Source organism: Podarcis filfolensis (assembly GCF_964270895.1).
Source record: "Podarcis filfolensis genome assembly, chromosome: 1".
Lineage (NCBI taxonomy): Eukaryota > Metazoa > Chordata > Lepidosauria > Squamata > Lacertidae > Podarcis > Podarcis filfolensis.
In genome coordinates, this window is record NC_139604.1 from 128,183,686 (window position 1) to 128,206,568 (window position 22,883).

The following is a 22,883-nucleotide window of genomic DNA, read 5'->3' on the forward strand; positions in this document are numbered from 1 at the left end:
AGTAATAGGTGGCTCTATAAGAGAACTTTTGCTCCGGCAAAAGGTAGAACATTTATTCTGGGAAAGCAAGGTGCAAAACCTGGTAGGTGCTTGAAAGAGCACGCTCTCCCACAAAAATGTTTCCTCTGCAAAATTGGCTGACGTGAATTGGGAGATTTTCCTAATCACGATTTAAATCACTAGCCCGTAAGACTTGATTTAAATCTTTTTTTTTTTTACAGAAAGACTTATTCTTGCTGGTGTAATCTTAACATTTACAACCAGATGAAGGTTTCATTTTTGGAATAATAAATTTTCAGAGTAGTTTTACAGTTATATCAAAAATTTCTGATTTGGGTATACTATTAGAAATACATAGACCAATAATTATGAAATTATTGTGAGGTTTGATAAGTTAACTGTTTATATTTGGACAACTTTTCTGCTGTACTTTATTGGAAGGAGAAAAATAATCATTTCCTTAACAATTTAAACAATGTATTTAACTAAAACAATAACATTATAGCATATGTATCCATGTTTGTTCACTGATGTGGTCAAACAATTTTTTTTAAAAAAACTTAGACTGAGTTTTAGTACACATGAAAAACTTAAACAAATCCTTATTTCCTGATGAATAGCCTTTAGACTATAGTGTAACATAAATAGAAGATTATCTTTAGAAAGATTTCCCCCCCAAAAGCATTTTATTTTAAAAATCTGATTGAAATAAAAAAAAATCCGATTGAAATTTTAAAAATCTGCTTTTTTTAAATCATTGATTTTTATCCACCCTGCCTCAAAGTGTTGTTACAAACAGATATTAATAAAAATAATAACAACTGCATTGTTCTCCCAAACTTCTTATCTAGAAATGAAGAGACTGCAAGAGCTGTGGACTGAAGTTTTATTCTTCTACATATCATTCTTCAAAGACGTGATAAAATACTGCACTCAGAAATAAAAGTTACACTGTTTCCAGATACGCTGTACAAAATGTTTCACGCTTGCACAGCATGGGCAGATAATAAACATATTTACAGGGACGGGCCTTGATCCTTCACCATGAACAGCAGCGGGGACTCTGGCTCCTGTGGCTGATGGAACACTTCTAAGGCATACATGCACAGGTGCGTCCAGATGTTGCTTAGGAGGATAGAATCTAGCTGATGGGGGAGGACTAAGCCTTGATCCTAAAGAAACTTTACCTGAAAGCTGGCTGATAAGAGAACTGACAGCTTCCTATAAGAGGGGAAGGATGGGTGGGCCCCAGAGAACCTCAGCCTTCAACGCTGGATTCTTGGCTCAACGTCCGTTTGCTCCATCGGAGAGTATCCGCGAAGGATCCGTGTACTTTGCAGTAAGCAAGTAGAACAGAGCAGGTGCCGGCACCAAAGCCAGCAGGGGCAAGTCTTGGTAGACATTGTTCAGCTTGGAGATGGAGATGATCCCGTAGGCGTGCAGGAGCCAGTGGCTGAACAGAACAATGAGCCTTTTCTTCCTGACAAGGAGATCCTTGAAAGTCTTGTAAAACAGGAGACAAGATGTTGCCGTTAGTTTTTACACAGATGTTGTCTGAGGCTAACGCAGAGATTTCAGAAAGGGGCAGAATGAAATCAAGGTGCCTTTTGAAGCCTCTCCTTTTATCTTGTCTCTCGGTGGAGAAAGTTATCTGAACTAAGCCGTTCTTAGTTTCTCTCTTTATCATATTTTTGGGAGAGCTCTGAGGAAGGGAATGGCACAACTGCAGGTGCCACATAATACCCGTTCTGCATTTGTAATAATTTGGTCTTTTTGTGTGGTAGCACCTACACTTTGGAACTCCCTGCCCATTGCCATCAGGCAGGCCCCTTCACTGTGCTCCTTTTGGCACCTGCTAAAAATTTTGGGACGCGGGTGGCGCTGTGGGTTAAACCACAGAGCCTAGGACTTGCTGATCAGAAGGTCAGTGGTTCGAATCCCCGTGACAGGGTGAGCTCCCGTTGCTCAGTCCCTGCTCCTGCCCACTAGCAGTTCGAAAGCACGTCAAAGTGCAAGTAGATAAATAGGTACCGCTCTGGCGGGAAGGTAAACAGCATTTCCGTGCGCTGCTCTGGTTCACCAGAAGCAGCTTAGTCATGCTGGCCACATGACCCGGAAGCTGTACACCGGCTCCCTCGGCCAATAAAGCGAGATGAGCGCCGCAACCCCAGAGTTGGTCACGACTGGACCTAATGGTCAGGGGTCCCTTTACCTTTACCTAATAATATTTTTGTCCAGACAAGCCTTCCCATATCTTTAGAAAGTTGGCACAAGTTTTAATCCACTGCTGCTTCAACTTTTAAAAAGTTTTAGATCTTAATTAATTTTTCATACTGATAATTTTATCCTTTTCCGTGAACTGCTTTGAGGGTTTTCTTTTGACAATCAAGGGGTGTACAAATTTTACGAAACAAACAAACCCCTAACTGGAAAGGCAGGAGAGGGTCCACTGTTCATTATTCTCTCTGAAGGAGGGGAAGCAGGCACACACATTCCCCAATATCAACCCATCCTCTTTAGCACTGTTGCTGCTCTCCTTTAAAAGAAGCCACTTAGCAGTTGCAGCAGTTACAGATGCCTTTGCTTAAGCCCTTTTCCATAACAGCATCCTGCTGGTGGAATGCTCATTCCTCAAGAGACCCACCTGATACCAACCCTCTTTTCATTTTGGCACCATGTGTAAGATTATTATTTTGTCGTTCACTCTTTATTTGCATTTGCTGTTTTAATAATTGGTGCAACCCCACCCAGAAATCCTTGGCTAAAGATTAAAATAGTCGGCCGACATCAGGCAGGGAACAGGTTCTTTGAAAAGCCAGGCAATAATACTGACGAGGAAGGATTCTTATGCAATAACTACGGCTGCTTTTCCTCCTGACTGTATGAGATGGTAACCAGCTAGTTCGTAAGCCTCTCCTGATTCGCTGACTGTTCACAGAATGCTGACCAGAGCCCCCCTCCAATCTAAACAAGAAGAGAGCTTATCTCCCTCTCCGGTGTAGAACGTGTGAACAAAGACTTTAGCTGTCTCAGGCTTTTGAAGATAAAACAATTAAAGAATGGCAAGATAGACCTCTTTGCCAACCTGGGGTGGGTGTGGGACAGTGGAATCCCTGGCGGAATAGCCCAAGGAATTTCAATCACTTATTGCTGACCATTTCCTCTGTTTTCCATTTTCTCCCTTCAGTTGTAGGTCACTTTTTTAAAAGTATATATTTTAAAATGAAACAGTGTTTTACTTACATCTACTTCGGAAGCTGACAGATACACAACCAGGGTGACAAGAGATAACACTATGATGATATAAGGGAAAGCATAGTCTGGAAGAAAACAGTTGTACGTTACATTGACACACCAACACGATTTTACCGCACCAGTCATGCAGAAGCTATAAATAGTTGTTATGGGGTGCAATCCTGAGCATGCCTACTCAAAAGTAAGTCCCACTGAGTTCTATCAGCCTGACTTTACCCAGTGCCAGAGTGGGGGCAAAGGTTGGATAGAAATAATAAAATTCTGTATCCTTGTAGTAAGCAAAAGTGAGTGGTATGAACAGTGCTCAGCTCACAAGGTGAAATGGCCCTTAGGCAGCTGCCACACTCAGACACTCAAATCCTGCTTTAATAATCCAGGGTAGGTATGAGCTATGGTTAACAGCTTCCAAACATGCCAGATTAAACTGAAAGTTAGCTTCCAAATGTGGCTTGTTTGGAAGCCATTAACCATAGTTCTTGGTTTGCATGTTAGGTGCAACTAACTGGTTTGTTCTACCGGTTGTGCAGAGGGGAAAGTGAGGGGGTGGAAAATAACAACGACTTACAGAGCAAGCCACCTCCAACTGCTTGAAGCACAGTTAGGATCGGGAAGAAGTAGAGAGCTGCATAAATGCTCTTAAATCGATCAGACTTCCCTAGCCCACAAGCAATCTTCTTCACCAAAAGGGGCCGAAGCATCATCATCAACACCAAACAAAAGGCATAGTATATAAATACAATGGTGTAGCTGGAAGAGAGAATTGTTTATTTCAGAGCACAGTAGTGCCAAAAACTTCACACCTCACTCAATATGGTCAATAAACACAAGACACATATATGCCACAAGTTCTATACCTCCCCCCCCCCCATTATGCAAAATCCTTGCTATGATGCTGTTTCTTCACATCAACACTGTCTCCTACTTTCTTACGCCCTCCTGGCCCACAAATCCAGGCCCTGGAGATCTTGTACCTCAAGTTATGGCAATCTGCATAATTTCCTCTTTATCTTATTTCCTATCCTTATTCTCCCTCCAGCACGAATGCACAGTAGTGTCTTATTCCCATTCATTTTCTTCCATTCCCTTGAGAGTCATGTGAGCCATGAGCGACAGGGAGGGAAGGGCTTAACCATTCCTCTTGGTCATAGGCATGTTCACCATGTCAAAGTATGGCTTACTGGCACAACTTAAATGTGTTTGCTCCCAGAGAGGAGATCACACCTGCTATTTCTTTTCCTGGTCCCTTTAGCTCAGCATGGCACAGCAGCTAAGCCAAGAACAAAATTTGGCTACAGGTTGTGGTTATGGAGGGGAGAACTTAACCACAGTTGGGATGGCGTTAGATTGAAGCTCTAAAGGTCTCTGGTTTGATCTTGGGTTTCGGGAACAGCTGGGGGTTGAACTAGATGATTATTGGGATCCCTTCCAGCTGTACAATTCCATGATTCCTCTGAGCATGATCCCAGGTTCAGATGACATGCTAACCCGGACCTTGGCTTAGTTGCAGCATGGAGCTGAAATGACCAAGGAGGAGCAAAGCAGATTCAATTTCCTCCCCAGGAGCCGATGCATTCATTCTAAGCCATGGTTTGACCTAGCAAATATGGGCAGAGTAGTAAAAAAGACACTGCAACTATATAAGGGTGAGAGTAATCCCCATCAATAGGGCTTGCTTCTAAGTAAGCATGCATAGATCAAGACACCAAGATTACCTGTCTGGGAACAGCTGCTAAGAGGTAGGGGTTTTTACAAAACAATTGCAATCTCACAGACAAGGCCACAGAAAAGATACTCACAGAGGGTAGACTGCTTCGTGGGTACAATGAATAGTGGTAATGTAATCAGGACTCGGGTTGTAGAGCATGGTGTACCAGTCAGAAAGCATCACCACCTTGCAGGAGCGGATATGCAAGGAGCCCAGGGGGTCGCTTACAAGCAGAGTAACGATGGCTGCCACGCTGCATTCGATTAAAGCAGTGATGTGCTGGAACAGAGCACTGGAGCTGGAAAGAGGGAAAAGAAGGAATCAAAATCAGTACAGGTAATTTGTATCTTGTTAGACTTGTACAATTGTAGCTTTGAGTGGGTGGGAGAGAATAAATAAAAGAAGAGCAGAAGAAACCCACTCCATTTACTTATTCCCACCGTCTCACCCATGCAGAACTCTGATCATGGGGATACCCAGCTTTGGGAAGGCAGCACAAAGGCTCTGGAAGCATCCCAGAGCCCTCTCACCACCCTCCCAAAGCCAGGTAAGCGAGACACCCAGATTAGGGAAGGAGGCGTGAGGGCTCTGTCAGCATCCCGGAGCCCTTGTGCTGCCTCCCCAAAGCCAGGTTAGCAGTCCTCCAACTTGCAGAGTAGTTGGTCCCCCCCCCCCCAGCGCCTTCAATAGCAAGGTAAGTGCACCTTTAGATTCAAAAGTTACATTCGGTTTCTTGTTTGAAACAGGGCTTAGGAAACATTTACCTCTTTTTCCCTGAATACCATTCAATGAAGAACCAATGCAAAATCAGAGGAAGCATTGCCATAAAGCCAAGGTAAAGCCAATCATAGCGTTCTGGAGATCCCATACATGGCCGACAAATTTTGTGAACATCTGTCCTTTGCCCTCTTGGACACACCTGGAGAGTTTAATCACATATTGTTTTATAAAGATACCTATTAACGTTTTGCACACACACAAAATGGCTTGGGAAAGGGATGCAGACAAATGAACAGGACTGAATAATGTGCTGTATTTGAAGGACAAGCAGTTTCGTTGAGCCCAAGATGTGCTCAGGCCATCCTTTCCTGAGCCAAACCCACTAATGGTTGGATAATAGCAGCTAAAACATTATACTGCGCCAGCTTCAAATACTCATGTCTTTTCACGATCCTCTACTTACCCCACAATCGCCATGGATTTCAGTCCCATTTATAAATTCCGCTGTTCTTCCACAATAAAGCCCAAGGCAATCTGGCTGAATATCTACAACTTATACAAAAGATAGAAAGGCCAAAAGAGTGGCAGATACTTGTAAGCTAATAACAGTTTGCACGGAACGCAGAACCAGGTAAACAGACATGCAACAGCTTCCACATTAAAACTATTTCAACATCAGAGAGCTCAGAGAAAGGGAATGTTTAGAAGTTCTGTCATCTGACACAGAAATTCAGACATCGTTGGGAGGGGGTCTATCTACAGGAAAAGGGGAGAGAAGCCTGGGCCATAAAAGATGTTTTTTTACAGCCTTGATACCCTACCCTTATGGGCTTCTTATGGGCTTATAATTCGTTGTCGTCCTCACCGCCGCCACCACCAATTATTACTATTCCTGTTGCTGCAAGAGCAGCAGCCCCCCCCCCATGTTGCTGAACTGCAACTCCCATCATCCACAGCCATTCGCTGTGCCAGCTGACGAGTTGGAATGCTAAATTTAAAAGGCCACAGGTTCCCCTCCAGGAACTTAAAACTCAGCCTGTCCCAACCTCGGTTCCCCTGATGCTGGTGGGACTTCTGTCCCCCTGGCCAGCAGGACCAGGGCTGAGGGATGAGGGGAATTGTAGCATCTCTCCCCTGTTGAGGGCAACGCTTCCTCGCTTTAGCCCACGAAAGCTGGCATGCAAAAAATATCTCTTCCCCTCCCCTATAACATTATATAAAGGAAAAAAAATTTTTCCTTCCAGTAGCACCTTGAAGACCAACTAAGTTAGTTCTTGGTATGAGCTTTCATGTGCATGCACACTTCTTCAGATACACAAAAAAAATTTTTTGACTATGGCAGACCAACACGGCTACCTATTTGTAACTGGATCTATATAGTGAGAAGGTGAATTCTATATAGTGAGAAGGTGAATTGCAACTCATTACCAAACTTAAAACCATGGAGAGACCTGGTCTGAACAAAGACATTGGATTCTTATCTCATTATACATGACAAAGCCATTTTTCACCTTCTCACCCCTTGCTTTTTCCTGTAAGACCTATTGCAGTCGTTAAGAGTCGTCAACAGGCTCATCACAGCTATCTGCCAATCACCCATTCCCACCACCCTTCTGAGTAATACCCCTCCCCACCTTCTCACTATATAGAAGGATCTGGCAACTTCTGTTTCAGTGTATCTGAAGAAGTGTGCATGCACACGAAAGCTCATACCAAGAACTTAGTTGGTCTTTAAGGTGCTACTGGAAGGAAAAAAAATTTTTTTGTTTTGACTATGGCAGACCAACACGGCTACCTATCTGTATTATATAAAGAATTCTATTTATATTATCTACCTATCCAGCTATGCTTTTAGGATATTGGAAGGCTGCTTGCTTTTGCAGCTAAGAAACCGGCCTGGTCAGCTGCCCAGCAGGAAGAAACAGCCCCTCTCACCTGGGGAAAGGTAATAAACTCAGCACCCAAAACTCACCCATCTCCACCTATTCACCCCCAAAATCATCCGGGTTCTTGACAGCTAACCGGGCAGCAACAGCGGCTGGCTTTGCGTCACTTCCTCTCAGGTTCCTCCAGTCCCCGTTGATTGGTTTGTCGGCTTCACATAGCCACGCCCCCGATAGGCGCGGCGGTCGCGTTCGGGGCCTCCTCTCGGGAGGGGGGACGGGGAGGGGGCGTGGTCTGAACGGGGAGGGGGCGTGGTCTATTATGTTCGGCTCTTTTTCATAGTAGAGCTAGAAAAATGAAGAGCGGCGCACGGCGGGAGCTTCAAGGACGTTGCCACTCTATAGACTCTCTTCTATGAGAACGCCGCCTACTTTGCACGGATGCCTTAAGATGCGATTTCTCAGTAAGCGGTCATGTTCTAGATCCTTGTTAAATTCTTCATTTATAAGTTTAAGGAGTCCAGCTGTGGTAATATTTTTTTTAAAAAACGAGATATAATTTTTTTCATATAAATAAATTAAATAGACGCCACGGCGTCAGAAGAAAAATGGGCGAAGCATATGGAAGCGAACCCGGAAGTGCCACAAAAAAAATTCAATGAGGTGTGTGACTCTACAATCAATCTCTCTCTCTCTCTCTCTCTCTCTCTCTCTCTCTCTCTCTCTCTGTTTACGCCGCCTGCATCTTTGCTGCCTTTGCCCCGCTGACCAATCCTGGACAGGCGAACCTGAACAGCCCGTCGCAATAGGCTTTAAACGAGCACACCCTTCAGCCAATGCCCGTTCGGTGTGCGTCATTGGGCGGTGACGCTCGCCTTCTCTCACCAATCCCGGGCGTGCACCTCTGACAGGCTTAGCCAACGGCCCATAAACGGACCGGCTCTCCCCGCCCTTCCTCTCTCAGCCAATGGCTGCTCGGAGGGCGGGGCCTGGGCGGGTGGCGTCCGTTACAAACCAGCGTGAGGTAAAAAGCCGTTCAACGGCCATGGCGGCGCTTGAGGCCCAAGCCGGGGCCTCCCGGCCTCTCCCTCCCCGCGCGCCCGGCTCCCCCGTTTTCCTCACGGTGGAGATGCAGGCGGGCGGGGAGCCGCTGCGGGTGCTTCCTCCGGGCGGCCTGGGCCCCTTGGAGCCCCCCCGGGACCTTCCCCTGCTGGCCCGCCGCCGCCTCCTCCTGGAGCTCCCGGAGCTGGACGCGGCCCGGCGGCTGCTGATGCACGAGCCCCGCGGGCACCGCGACATGTACGGGGCGGCGCTGGTGCCCAGCGAGCTGCCGGGCGCCGCCTTCGGGGCTCTCTTCGTGCACAACGAGGGCGGCAGCGCCATGTGCGGCCACGCCGTCCTCTGCCTCGCCCGCTTCGCCCTCGACTACGGGCTCTGCCCGCCGCCGCCGCCGGGACCCGACCAGGCCGCCGCCGCCGTCGTCATCCACTGCCCCTGCGGGCCCGTCACCGCCTTCGCCAGCTGGGACGGCCAGCGCAGCGGCAGCCGAGTCCGCTTCCACAGCGTCGCCGCCTTCGCCGCCGCCACCGGTAGGGGGCAGCGCTGCCGCCTGGACTGTCCCGTCTTTCCATGTCAAACGCTGCGTCCTGTATGGACGCGCTTTTGTCCTGTGTTTCGGGGCATCTCTCTCTGCCAAGTTAGGTGAAATATACTCGGAGTCGAGAGTCGCTTTCATGCTCTTTATTCAGCTCATAGTGGTGAGGAGGAATGGGAGCTCCCCCAGAATGACTTCTATACATTATTTACACAATGGGCCCCGCGTGATTGGCTAATTCCGGGATTCTCCTGTAGGCCAATCAGGTTGCGGATTCCCTTCCAGCTGGAGCTGGGTTGGGTGGCTCCTGTGGACTAATCAGACTGCTGCATTCTGGATCCTATTCTAGGACCAATCAGACTGCTGCATTCTGGATCCTATTCAACTCAGTGCATAACATTAGGGATCCTCTCCAAAGGCATGGGTGTGAAACAGAGAATCATAGGATCTTACGAGCTGGAAGGGACCCCCAGGGGCAGTGCCAGATTTACTTACAAGCTAAACAGGCTACAGCTTAGGGCCCCACTCTCTTGGGAGCCCCCAAAAAATTTAAAGGGGGAAAAAACTGGATGTACATTTCCAAAATATAAGATAAAAAACAAATAAAATAAAACCTACATACAGCAAGAGTGGCAAATGGTTTTAGATACCTATTAGGTCCATAAATTGCCATATAGCATATATTCAACACAAAAAACAGCGGCAATTTGTTGTTGACAAAGGACAGCTGGACATATAAAGGGCCCCATTACCTTCAGTAACTTAGGGCCTCCTCAAACCCAAATCCGGCCCTGCCCGGGGGCCACTTGCTAGAAACCACAGTTGCTTCCCGTAGGCTATCTGGTTGGCTTCTTACATTTCTTAAATAGCGATTATAGAAATGAGAGAGGTGAGCAAAAGTACAATGCCCTTTTCATTACCGAAATACATGACATTATCATGGCCTACCAGTTTTTAATATCCAAAATCTTAGAGTTGGAAGGGACCCAAGGGTCATCTAGCCCAACCTGCTGCCATGCAGGAATCTTAACTACGGCATCCATGACAGGTGGCCACCCCACCTCTGCTTAAAAACCTCCAAGAAAGGAGAGCCCACCACCTTCGGATGCAGTCTGTTCCACTGCTGAGCAGCTTTTACGGTCCCAGCTCCTGCCAGCCTAGCACTTCGAAAGCACATCAGCATGAGTAGATAAATGGGTACAGCTGTGGTGGGAAGGCAAACGGCATTTCCGTGTGCTCTGGCACTCGTCACGTTCCATTGCTCCAGAACAGGTTTAGTCCTGCTGGCCACATGACCCGGAAAGCTGTCTGCAGACAAATGCCAGCTTCCTTGGCCTGAAAGCGAGATGAGCACCACACCTCATAGTTGCCTTTGACTGGATTTCAGCATCCAGGGGTCATTTACCTTTTACCTTACTGTCAGAAAGTTCTTCCTGATGTTTAGTCGGAATCTCCTTCCTTGTTATTTGAAGCCATTGGTTCAAGTCCTACCCTTCAGAGCAGGAGCAAGAGAGCAGGGGGAACAAGCTTGTTCCCGCTTGTATTTAAGCTCTGGGTAGCCGAACACGAACAGAATTACAAACTCTGCATGTGTGACAAATTTTAGAGGGCCATCCTGTTAGGCTGCAATAGATTGTAATGAATTGCTTTGAAGTCACTTCAGCACCAGATGAAAAAATAATAACCCTGCCCCAACTGCCCTGCCAAGCCCTGTATTTGGCTAGAACAAAGGTGGCAATGCCACTAGGGGGAAAGACGCATACCCACCAAACACAATAATAATAAAGAAAATGATGTTTTATATATACCAACCAAATAAAGCAATTCATTTTTACTTTTTGTGGCTTTTTCAGTTCTGTGAGCAATAAGATGACATTTTCCTAGCCTGTTTTGCAGGCAGTCATGGTGGTTTATTGATGTGGCTGCTGACATGCAGTTTCTTTGTCAGCCAAATTGTTAATGGTCTAGGGTGGTTATAGTAAAACTTCACAAAAGAGGGTGGGCCACACCGTAAAGGCTAACAGAGTTGTGGCATGAACCTTTGTGGACTATAGTCAGATGCATGAAGTGGAATCCTCAGTTTACAAATCATATGTGAACATACATTAGGATATCGAGGAAGCAGTTGTAAACAGTGGGGCAAATGGACATAATGTGCATTGCTTGCAAGATAGCTGTCTTTTTCCACTGGTACCTGCCGAGCATTACTGCCACAAAGTACTGTAGTTATAGCTCTGTCTATAATAATACTAAAGGCCGTTTACTTCTGCAGTGTGCTTTCATAAGTTACTGCTACAGGTATGTCCCTGATATCCTTTCTTCACTTATGCACATTCACGCACACACCTCTGTAGGTACCAGAGCATGTCCCTGTAGCTTCTGTACACTTTCCATCTCTCTCCTATGTCACTTTTGCCTACTCTTGCTGCTATACAGAAGTGTAGTGTAATCCTGGGTTCATTTACTAAGAAGTAAATGATCCTTGCGGGTCCCTTCCATCTCTATGAAGTAAGCACCACTGAGTTACAAAACTTACTACTTCATTATTGTGCTTTGTTTTGCTGTCCTCGTTTGTAGGTCGATCAAATGTCTTTTGGCCATTTGTTCTGTCATATTTATTGGCTACTAGGTACATCTGCATTGGCCACATTTTCACATAACCAAACCAAACTATGGTTTAGTGCAAACACACTGGCTCCCATGTAAGAGCTCACTTTTCCCCTCCTCAGTCGTTGGGATCTTGGTTAAACTCTCTCCTTAAGGTTTGTTCTTGGCTACAGATCATGGTTAAGAAGAGAGAGCTTATCCACAATCCTGGGTTTGGACAACATGCTAAGCCAAACCTTGATTTGCACTGCACTGAGTTACAGGACATGACGAGAAGCAAAGTGGATGTGAGATCTTCTCTGGGAGCCACCATTATCATGTAGTCCCAGAAAGCCATTGTGTGGCTTTCCTTGATTTGCAAGGCAGGTCATTTTCTCATTCCACTGTTACAGCTACAGGTACATCATGCTCTACTTTCTATCTAAGGTGGGCTTCCTCTCTGTTTTCCATACATAATTGCCTTGCTGTGGTTTCAGGTATCTTTTGTTCACTAGTGCTATTTGTTTTATTTATTTATTAAATTTATAGCCCACCCTCTGTGCCTGGGTGGTATGAAGCACTTAACTACTTTTTTATCACACTGAGTGGAGATGGAGATCCAGTACCATTTTCTTGCAGGAAGCAGCAAGTTAATTGCACAATTCATAAAATAGCAAACTTAGTTGGTCTCTAAGGTGCTACTGGAAGAATTTTTTTTATTTTGTTGAGACTACGGAAGTCCCAACACGGCTACCCACCTGTAACATAAAATGACAATTAGCTTTAGTTTAATGGGATCCTCTTTTTTTTTAACCACATTTTCTCCTAAATTCTGACTGCACAATCCCATAACTGGTAGGAGAAATTTAGAATGAACTTCTTATTTAGTTCCCAGGTGTGGGGAGAATCTAAATGAAGTCATGAATTCTCTCATGGTCTGAATAGTTCCACAGTAGTAAATGACTTGCCTCCACTTAAGACTTCAAATAAAAGTTTGGTTTCCCCAAGGAATCTTGAAAGCTACAGTTCTGTGAAGGTGGGTGTGGGCAGGAACCTCTAATATAATTCTTGGTATCCTCTCTAAAGTTAAAATTCCCAGGATCCTTTTTGGGAAACCACAATAGTTCAATTTTAACTGATAACAAGGCTCATAAATGTGTAGATTTGCACAAAAAGTGCAGGTCAGGTGTGTAGGAATATGCTTTTTATTATTCTGACCCTGCATGCTAGATAATCGACAAATATGACTAACCTTCTTTTCTGCTATTCCCCAGGCTCTAACTTTGCATCTTGGAAAGAACACCTATCTGCACGACACTTCCTTTCTTGAATGTTCTAGTGAGCTGTACGTTTTGCTGTCTGAGACACTAAGTTTGCAGTTTATTTTTAAAAATAAATAACACCCCCCTATTTGCCCAGTGCATGCTGAGTGAAATCATGCTCTGTAGTCGTGCAGTGTTGATCATTGGTTGGAAAAGAAAAGGGAGAGGAATGAAATGGACTTTGCTGGCTGGAACCTTGAACAGGAGCTCTCCTGGTAGGAGGCAAGGATATATTGGGCCAGATTCAACTAAATAGTTGTGCTACTGGGAACCAGCACAAGTCATCTTAGCACAACAGGGCTTCCCCCTGATCTTCTGCATGCCCTCTGTATCAGCTCTTGCGGGTAGGGAGAACTCCAGAACAACATGGGGGGGGGGGGGGAGATCATTCCATATAGCAAGCAATGCTTGCACAGGCAGAACAATTGTAATAGCACGGTGTTGTTCCACTTGTTTCAAATAATAGTCTTTAAGTTACTGGGGGGATCCTAATTGTTTCTGTGTCTGTTGTGCTTCCTGAAAAAGAAGTCTCTAATTTGCAGGATGGTAAAAATGTTCTGATGACTGGTGCCCGATTAATTACTCTTAAGGAGCAGACCTAACTATAGGAAGCCAGAATTTAAACCGGTTTAAACTAAGCTGGCATAAATCACCCCTATTCCAAACTGTTCAGTAACAAGGGTACTAACTGCCTGAATTGGCCTAAGCCTGGTAGAGGAAAGACAAACCTAGGATACAGTCCCCCTGATATAAGTCCCCCTGTCCAGTCCCTCCCCCAGAACACCCATTCTTCAGGGTTTCTGCTGCCATAGATCTCAGCCAGCTCTGCTGTCCTGAGGGAGTTATGCTGGCATCTGTCAGGCTGAGCTGGAATGTGCTTATGCCAGCATAGGCTGGTTGAACCAGATACCTCGCTCATCCCAGCAGATCTGGGGTTTGCATTGCTCCCTTAGTCTTTAGTTACCAGACTGCTTTTCAGCATTCTTAACTGATATTACTGTCACCATAATAGGTAGATAGGCACTGTTGTTTGGGGTGAGCGGATGTCAGAACAGATTACAGAGGGGAAACCTGAATTATTTGCAGTAATGCCTTGTCCTTTTCTTGATTATTAGATTTAACCGTTGATGTTCCTGGCTATGGAAAAGTAGTTGTGGATGTTGGATATGGCGGCACTTTCTATGCATTTGTCAGTGCTGATCGATTGGGACTTGATCTTTCTTCTTCAAGGATTAGGGATCTAGTAGATGCAGCATCTGCAGTAACTGAAGCAGTAAAGGCTCAGGTATAGTCTGATTTTTCTGTATTGTACAATATAACTAAATTATTTATATATTTTTAAATAAATCTATAAGTTAAATGTCTTTAAATTACTAATCTACTTGTTCATATATTGCCTATATTAGTTATTTGTAACGTAAAACAAAAGAAAACCAGTGTTGTTATGCCTCTTCAAGTTCACTTGGAAGCAAGTCTTCCTTGCCATAGATTACCAAGTTACAGTTTACAAGCCTGATTGGCAGACTGCATAATATTGTGAATGAGGTTTCTCTCTTCCAAATGGAGCTGATGCAAATCATGCATTGATTGTTAAAAAATATCAAAGTCCTGTTTTTTTGTGGGCAGCTAATCTTTTTCCATAATCCTGTCAATATAACATATACATTATTTTGTTAGACAGATAACACTTTGACTAGCTTTGTCTTAGAAACAGGTTTATGCAGTTTTGTCCATTCTTGAGTATCTAAAAGTGGTTTGCTGTTCATATAGTGAGATGCTTTGGAGCAGTTGGGAGTGGGAACTGGGGTGTTCAGTGCTAGGGAGAAGGCTGTGTGTTGTGTGTGTGAAATCCAAGAAAAGTCTCCAGCAGAAACTGAACTGTGATATCCTCAATGATAATTCCATGGAAGCTGCTGTTTTCTCATTGGGAGGTTACTGAAAATAAGTGCAGCAGCCTCCTAACATCTGTACAAACTTGGCCTCAAGGCATATTGTAATGACCTGGACCAGGGGTAGCCAACATGGCACCGTATAGATGTTTTGGACTGCAAAATTGTTAACCATTGGCTTTGCTAGCTAGGAGCAATGGGACCTAGATGGTCTTTAAGCACGTGGTTCCACTACTACAAAGAGACTGTCAATTCCTTCTCCTGAGCTGCACATCCTCTTAATAATAATACTAGATGAGCACATAGTCTGTGAGGTCCTTATTATATTATTGCTATTTTATTGCATTTATCTGATGCCATTTTCTGTTTTCTTCTAGTTCAAAGTTCACCATCCTGAGATTGAAGACACGGCTTTCATTTATGGGACTATCCTGACAGATGGGAAAGATGCATTTAGTGATGAACCAACAAGCAACATATGTGTGTTTGCAGATGCACAGGTAGAGAATACTGTGCAAGAGAAGTTCCACCTTGCCCCTTTTCATCACAGGGGTTTTCAATTTGTATTTGTAGTAGAGAAAAGAAAAAGGCAGCATATCTGTAGGATGCTCAGTTCTGCATTCTTTGCTGTATACAACTCTTAAATTCTGAGAGACTCTAGGAGCTGTATAGAGCTAGGAACATAGTAACAAAGTCCAAGATCTGATTGACAAATTTAGTGAATCGAGAAAGAAACAAAATATTTCCCGGCCTGACAAATTGACCCAGATGATGCTTGATGGGGAAATGTATCTACCATCTTGGCCAGGAAAAAAGAAAGACTTGGCTTCTGTTGTGGAGCTAGGCAACTTCCAACTTTTTGCACCAGGTCAGTGAAGAACCCCTCCTTTTTAAAATTCTCCCATATATACAGAACTCCCCGTGTGTCTTTTGGACTGTATCTGTAGGTTTTCCCCTCCGTGTCAAATAATGGGTCAAATAGGTGTTGTTTACTTTTTATAGTACATGGAAGATGGATCTCCCTCAGGAGGTTCTGCACTCTTCCATGGAGGTTTCTAAGCAGAGGTTGGATGGCCACCTGTCATGGATGCTTTAGCTGAGTTTCTTTCATTGCAGGGGGTTGGACTAGAAAGATGACCCTTGGGGTTCCTTTCAGCTCCATTATTCTATGTTTTTCTGCTTCAACAATATTTCATTATGTTCCTATCATTCTATGTAATTGTACAAACAAAATATTTAAACAGCTACCTTTCTACCAATAGGACGGGGAGGGGGCATGGGCATAGCCAGGATTTTTGTTAGGGGGGCAGGTTTTTGTTAGGGGGGGCAGAACCTCAGATTTGTATGGATTTTTAATTATTGAGGGAGGGCAATTGTCCCCGCCCCCCCCCCAGCTACGCCTATGGGGAGAGACAGGAAAGAAAGTCAGAAGGGGGCCACAGTCAGAAAAAGGTTGGGAAAATTTGTTCTAGGTAGCCTTTAAGTTTCTGGGTGCACATGGCCACTTTCTCTCTTTAATATTGAATAGCATAATTCAGGGATATAATTCAGGCACGTGCACCTTTTAAAAAAGTAAAAGTCATTAATTACATTTGTTGCATTTCTGAATGATGCAGCTAAAAGATGTCTGCTTTTCTCCAAACTAGGTTGACCGAAGTCCTACCGGGTCGGGTGTGACAGCTCGCATTGCTCTACAATACCATAAAGGACTCATTCAGCTGAACCAGACCAGGACCTTCAGAAGCAGTACAACTGGTTCCCTGTTCACTGGAAAAGCAATAAAGGCAAGCTCCAAACATTTATCTTTGGTAATTTAGAAAAATAAAAAGTATGTGATGGACTGGCGGCTTTGCTGTGCCCTGGGTCTTGTTTAGTCGGATAGCTTGAATTCTTCCAACATTCACAGCAGGGTTACTTCAATTGTGGATCAAATGCTCTCAGCAAGGCAAGAAAAACTGATCTTGTTATAAGATCATGATGCCATTATATTAATTAGGACCAAATGATTAATGGTTTTCATTAATTTTAGTAAATTGTCTCAGTTTTGCTTAAAACATAATGTAAACAATTTAAGCCTTAAATACTGGCTTTATATTCTGTTCTGTTCTTTCATTGTCACTTTAGTTTAGATGTATACATCATCACATGTATTCAGATGCTGCCTACAAAAGTTTGTGCTGTAAGTAAACCAGTGTATTTTTCCTAATTAATCTGAAGCATTTTCTTTTGACCCAGGAAACCAAATGTGGTGACCACAATGCTGTTATTGTAGAAGTCTCTGGAGAATCCTTTTATACTGGAATGTCAACCTTCACTTTTGAGGAGGAGGACCCACTGAAATACGGTTTCTTTCTTAAGTGACTGTGCTACTATACTGCTTCCAATAACCCTGTTTGATATGTGTATTTTGCTTTCTTTTAATTGCTGGCATAACCCTCCATCGTACTGGTGATTAAGGCTCTCATTCAGTTTCACCAAAGTGGTTCTGAAGCTCCTTGTCTGTATATAAAATATACATAGTGTGGCACTATGACTTAAGACTGAACTGTGAAGTAGCAGGTTCATTTGATCACCTTAGGTAGGCCCTACTAAGTCTACGCCCTCCCCATCTTCAGTAGAGAGATGATAATACTGACATGCTTTACAAAGTTGTTGTAAAGATTACCAAGATACATATATAAATGCTTGTTCCTGTTACTAGCAGTAGGCTGGTCAAGACTGATAAGCAGGTAAAGGATGGAGGTTTCTTCCCCTTTCTCCAACCCCACAGGCTCATTCACCTGGTCTGGTCTGATAAAGAATAAAATGAAAGCTCATTTATGTGGGAGATTCTCTGGGGGGCGGGGCGGTGTTGAACATGTCTTTGCCATTAGCCTCCAACTCTTGAGATGAGAGCTTGGGCATACCTGTATAACCCCACAAGTTTATCTGGGTAGTCTTGTACCTTCTTGACCAAATACTCTGATTATCCTTGAAACACCTACATGTCCCCCTCCTGTCTGCCTGGCACTTTCAATTTCAACTTGCGTGACTTTGTAAAAACATGTCAAACTAGTTAAAAACAGCGACTTAGAAGACCTCTGAAGGCTTCAAAACTGTTCCAAAGCCAGCTTGTTTTGGCTGCCGCAGCTTTGGAGCCAAGCTGTTTCAAATTCCAAGACAGTTTGATTTTTTCAAAGGTGAGGGTCCTACCTCGGACTTGTGTCCTGCCTGAGGTGAATGCAGTACCCTAATGAACAAGACTGCGAAATAACCCCTGCAGGGGGCCGTTTTTATATTCAAAGTGCTACAGAATTTGTATGTTACATTTCTTAGAGCTTTTTGATGGCTGTTATGTCTCTTCACGCTGCTTTCATTGCTGAACTTCTTTAACCTTTACTGCAATGCTGCAGTGCAGGTGCAAATGTTTGAACGCAATACTTTAACGTTTCCCTTCTTTGTGTGAAGTTCCTGGGATATCAACAGGCACCTGATTAAAGAATGTGTTATAAGTTCTTTATTTCCTGTAACAGACTCTAGCAATAAGTCAAGCTCTGGAATCCTGATTCTCAAAAGAGGAAGAAGGTATGACTTCCGCACCACAAGCTTCATTTAAAATATGCTTTAGTTTTAACATTTAAATTCATCAGTATTTTAGTTAATATTTTATATTGTCTTATGTAAAACCACTTAGGGCTTTTTGTTTTTAAGTGGAATACTAAGCATGCTGCAGCCCCACCTTGTAAAATAAAATTAAAGAATTATGTCGCCATACTATGCTTTCTGTCTATAATAAAAATTTAAACATCGCCTCCTTAAGAGTTGTGAAGGGCAACTGATTTAGGTTGTGACCTTCGTTGGAGACAAATAGTTTGGTTTGAAAATAGTATGATGCAGCCATTCTTCCCTAGGGTGTCCTGCTGTACGTCTGGTTAAATAGATTTTTGCAGGTTTCTCTGAATACCCCAAAAACCTGTTCAAGAAGGAACAGCTGAGACATATACCTCTATCATTGCACTGTTTGGTACCTCATATCAGGATAGCATCTTCCCAAGTGTGGGTTGCATGAATTATTCAGAACACTTTGAAGTCTTCAGCTTGAGAAAATCCTTTGTACCCAAAGTGTTGGAATAGTTTCATTGACCTCAGAACCCTGTTTAATAGCAAACCTGCTCAGCCACATGTCCTTATGATGACCATCATTGCATTTGTGAGCTGTGTGTCATGGCAAGTAAAAGTTGAGGGACTGTTTGGCTTAGAACAGGAGTGGGGAACCTGCTGCTGTTGCTGAACTGCAGCTCCCATCATTCTAGTTGTTGTCTGCGTGGGAAAAGTGGGGGGGGGGGCCTGGCAAACTGCACACGGAGACTGGCAGTTCCAGTTGTGCAACGGTAAGAAAAAAGCTGCACTGCTTTAACTTGCCTCTTCACAAAATGCTGCATTTGGTCACCCAGGGCTGAGTGGAGACTGTGCAGCAGCAATGGTGAACCCCAGGCCTGGAGGCCAAAATATGTCCCTTCACTCCTCTGTATCTGGCCATTGGGACTGTTGGCAGCCTCCATCCTCTCCCCAGACTGCACCCCTCAAGTGCTTTTGGGGTTGCTGTAGACTGAACTTTCCTGGACAAAGAAATCAGTGTGCGTGCATTAAGACCTCTTGGATGTATGTGGCTGGACTTGGCCTAGGCTACTGAACAAATGCTATTCGTTAGATTCCGAACAAAAGTTAGGAATCGCATCCCTTGGTCTGCCCTCACCCCTCACTTGACATGGTTATCCAAGGGAATGAAAAAGCTGCTTCTGCTGACTTGGATGAATCAATGGCCTTGCTCCATCTAGTTCTTGCGTGTCACCTTTCTCCAAGGTCTGCAAGAACGAATGCTTTTCCTAGCAGAGAGGGAACCTGATGGCGAGGCTTCACTCCTTTACCGTGTGTCCGGCGCTGTTTATTCTTGAGCCACTTAACAGGTGACAACTCGAAACAGCGCAGGAGCCCTTTAAAATTTCCGCCCTGCCTGCTGCAAACTTCTCCTTTCTCGCCCATCCGCAAGGATCTGCACGCTTGACCCCTGCGCGCTTGCCTGGCACAGCAAACGCCCCCTCCCTCGCGATGCGCAGAAATCCAAAAAGATGCCGCAACGGGTGAGAAGCTGCGCTGTTGGGAAGCAGCTCTTGAAGGAGGCAGCCGTCCAGGAAGAAATGCATGGACCCGTCCGCACGGCGGCAGAAAAGAAGGGGCCAGAAGGGCGTTTGGGGCGGGCGGGGGAGAGAATGGGGTCGTCGCGGCTGCCGGCTTCTCCGGCGTGTGCGCCATCGTGGTTTCCCGGGGCAACCGACTGCGGAGACGTCAGCGACTCCCCGAGCCCCCGAAGGTTTCTCTGCCACGCGGAAGAGAGCGAGAGATGTGCCGGGCGCGCAGCGAGCGCCGAAGCAATCCCGCGCCTCTGCGGCAAGCGGAGGCCGCGCCACCCAAGGAGCCGCCGCCGCCGCGTCCCCGCCGGGCGCCCCCTTCCCCTCCGACGAGGAAGCCGGGCAACGATCCCGAAGGTCGGCGCCTCCAGCTGCCTTTGGCGCCGGTGGCCAGACCAGACGCGCGGGTGAGGAGCAGAGGGCAGAGTCCCCAGATGGAGCTTTGCGCCCGGGGCTCTCCAAGTGCGCCTTAAGTCACCCCCGGGACCTCGGGCCGGCCGGAGCGCGCCTCTCCCGCTCCACGGAGCCGCCGGTCTCCCTTTCGGGGCCGGGAAGGTGCCTGGCCATGGAGGGATCCGCGCTGCTGCTCCTGATCAACGGCTCGGCGCCGGGGCGCAACGAGAGCGGCGGCGGCGGCCAGGTGTCCGTGCCGGAGGCCCCGTCGGAGGCGGCGTGGGGCTGGTCCGGGGCGTCGCTGGCGTCGCAGGCGCTGCTGCTGCTGCTGATCTTCGCGCTGTCGGCGCTGGGCAACGGCGCCGTGGTGGTGGTGATCGCGCGGCACCGGCCTCTGCGCACCGTCACCAACGCCTTCGTGCTGTCGCTGTCGCTGTCGGAGCTGCTGGGCGCCGCGCTGTGCCTGCCGCCCGCCTTGGCCAGCCTGCTCAGCGGGCGCCCCCACGGGGCTTGGCTCTTCGGGCCGCGCCTGTGCCTGGCCAGCGCCGCCGCGCACGCCGGCCTGGGCATCGCCGCCACGCTCACCATGGCGCTGCTCTCCTTCGACCGCTACTGCGCCATCGTGCGCCAGCCCAGGCGCAAAATGGGCCGTCGGAGGGCCGCGCAGCTCCTGGCCGCCGTCTGGCTGGCCGCGCTGGGCTTCTCGGGGCCCTGGTACCTGCTGGGCCGGAGGGAGAACGAGGAAGAGGAGGAGGAAGCGGGGCCCGAGGCCTACCACTGCATGTATGCCCTGCCCTGGGGGTCCTCGCGCCTGGGGCCCCCCTACGGCGCAGCACTGATCGTCCTGTGCTACCTGCTGCCCTTTGCCCTCATGTGCTTCTGCCACTACAACATCTGCCGCGCAGTACGGCGCTCGGAGAGCAGGGTGCGCCCCCTCACCACCTACGGGCACCTGCTGCGCTACTACGGCGAGATGCGGACAGCCACCACGGTCCTCATCATGATCGTCTCCATCATCTGCTGCTGGGGGCCCTACTGTGTCCTGGGCCTGGCCGCCGCCACGGGCCACGTCTCCTTCTCGCCCGCCGTGGACACTGTGGCCTGCTGGATGGCCTGGGCCAACGGAGCCATCAACCCCCTCATCTACGCCGCGCGGAACCCCAACATCGCCATGCTGCTCGGGCGCAACCGGGAAGGGGGGTACAGGACGAGGGGCAACGTGGCTGCGGTGGCGCTGGCTGCCACCCAAGGCCGCCGCCTGGAGGGCAAGAGCCGGGCGGAGCGGTACGCCAGCCATGGGAGCGGAGGCAACGTGGGGAGCACCCTCACCTCCTCCAGCCCGGCCAGCGGAGGGGAATTGGGGGTGTGGGCCTGCAGGAACCCGGCGCTGCTCTTCTGCCGGGATGGGTGGCCGGACACTGCTTCCGAAGGCGGCTTGCAGCAAGGAAAAACGGGCGCTGCCGATACCAGCCTGTGAAACATTGTCGGGGTAATGGCAAGGCCGGGAAAGCCAAGTGCTCACAACTGGAACATTGTTACAGAGACTGGAAGGATGTGCTGTGAATCAAAGGCGTCACTGTGAATCCTGTGTCTTTTTCTGAAACCCAGGACTTTCCCAATCAGTCTCTGGGCTCATCCACTCTTTCTCTTGCCCTAGAAAACATGGGTCCGAGCAGATTTTGAGGCATGGGCCTGTGCAAACATCAATCTGGAGAAAGCCCAAATTGCCATTTGCTCCAACTTCACTCTAAAGAGCATCCCCCCCCCCCCGCCTGCAAGCAGGTGGGAGAAGCAGCAGGACGAGAGGGAGTTTGGACAAGCCCAACTATTCCCTTGGCTGATCTGTAAAATCGCTGCAGCTGTTGCAAGAAAGGGGATGTGGGTGCTGCTTCTTTCCATGTCCTTGGGACATGGGAATTAAAAGGTGTGTAAGAAACTGGCTGAGCCTCATCAAGAGCCCAGCACTGAGCTGAAGGGAGAGAAAGTGAGCAGAGTTTGCTTGAGGGCAGAGGTGAGGAACTGAGGGCCACATGCGACTCTCCTGGCCCTCAGCTCAGGAAACTATGCCCCTTGCTGACCTTGCCGTGACACCTCATCAAGTCCTTCTCCCTGGGTGAGGCAGGTCCTTGATGATTGTTAAGGTGTTTAGGGAATTTTTTAATGTTTGATGTTTTATTCTGTTTCATATTCTGTTGGAAGCCCCCCAGAGTGGCAGAGGAAACCCAGCCAGTTGGGCAGGGTATAAATAATAAATTATGGAGGTAAGAGAGAAAGGGGGTGTGTGTTTGTGTGCAGGGGCAAAACGAGGCTTTATTTCACCCAGTTCAAAGATCCCGTTTGACTCCCCCCCGCCATGCACATTTGTGTA

General features: G+C 46.9%; 4 protein-coding genes across 8 annotated transcripts in view; 3 read left to right on the top strand and 1 right to left on the bottom strand.

Annotated features, from left to right (window-relative positions):
* The window catches only part of CCDC175 (coiled-coil domain containing 175), a 34,484-nt gene extending 33,522 nt beyond the window's left edge, over positions 1-962 (top strand). For both annotated transcript variants that reach the window (XM_083613755.1, XM_083613756.1), the window contains exon 21: positions 852-962. The gene's annotated coding sequence lies outside the window, so the exon portion shown is untranslated. The remainder of the gene's footprint in view (positions 1-851) is intronic.
* On the bottom strand, positions 715-7,816 carry JKAMP (JNK1/MAPK8 associated membrane protein). 4 transcript variants are annotated; one of them, XM_083619379.1, is made up of 7 exons: positions 7,653-7,816; positions 6,144-6,232; positions 5,725-5,879; positions 5,052-5,258; positions 3,821-4,002; positions 3,244-3,320; positions 715-1,503 (listed from the first exon to the last, which is right to left on the bottom strand). In XM_083619379.1, the coding sequence occupies exons 1-7, from the start codon at positions 7,654-7,656 to the stop codon at positions 1,285-1,287; spliced, it is 933 nt and encodes a 310-aa protein (XP_083475505.1). In that variant the 5' UTR covers positions 7,657-7,816; the 3' UTR covers positions 715-1,284. The 4 variants fall into 4 exon arrangements, with proteins under 4 accessions (XP_083475505.1, XP_083475506.1, XP_083475508.1 ...); XM_083619380.1 differs by having other exon boundaries at positions 6,144-6,226; positions 7,653-7,807; XM_083619382.1 differs by having other exon boundaries at positions 7,616-7,690.
* A 473-nt stretch (positions 7,817-8,289) lies between these two features.
* Positions 8,290-18,752, top strand: L3HYPDH (trans-L-3-hydroxyproline dehydratase). Its single transcript, XM_083622247.1, has 6 exons — positions 8,290-9,152; positions 14,181-14,350; positions 15,332-15,454; positions 16,601-16,738; positions 17,190-17,506; positions 17,548-18,752. The coding sequence occupies exons 1-5, from the start codon at positions 8,531-8,533 to the stop codon at positions 17,313-17,315; spliced, it is 1,179 nt and encodes a 392-aa protein (XP_083478373.1). The 5' UTR covers positions 8,290-8,530; the 3' UTR covers positions 17,316-17,506; positions 17,548-18,752.
* A 1,383-nt stretch (positions 18,753-20,135) lies between these two features.
* Positions 20,136-21,999, top strand: GPR135 (G protein-coupled receptor 135; the record flags this gene model as incomplete). The annotated part of the gene is made up of 1 exon (XM_083609807.1): positions 20,136-21,999. One exon carries the CDS (start codon positions 20,136-20,138, stop codon positions 21,990-21,992), a length of 1,857 nt encoding a protein of 618 aa, XP_083465933.1. The 3' UTR covers positions 21,993-21,999.
* Positions 22,000-22,883: the final 884 nt, after the last annotated feature.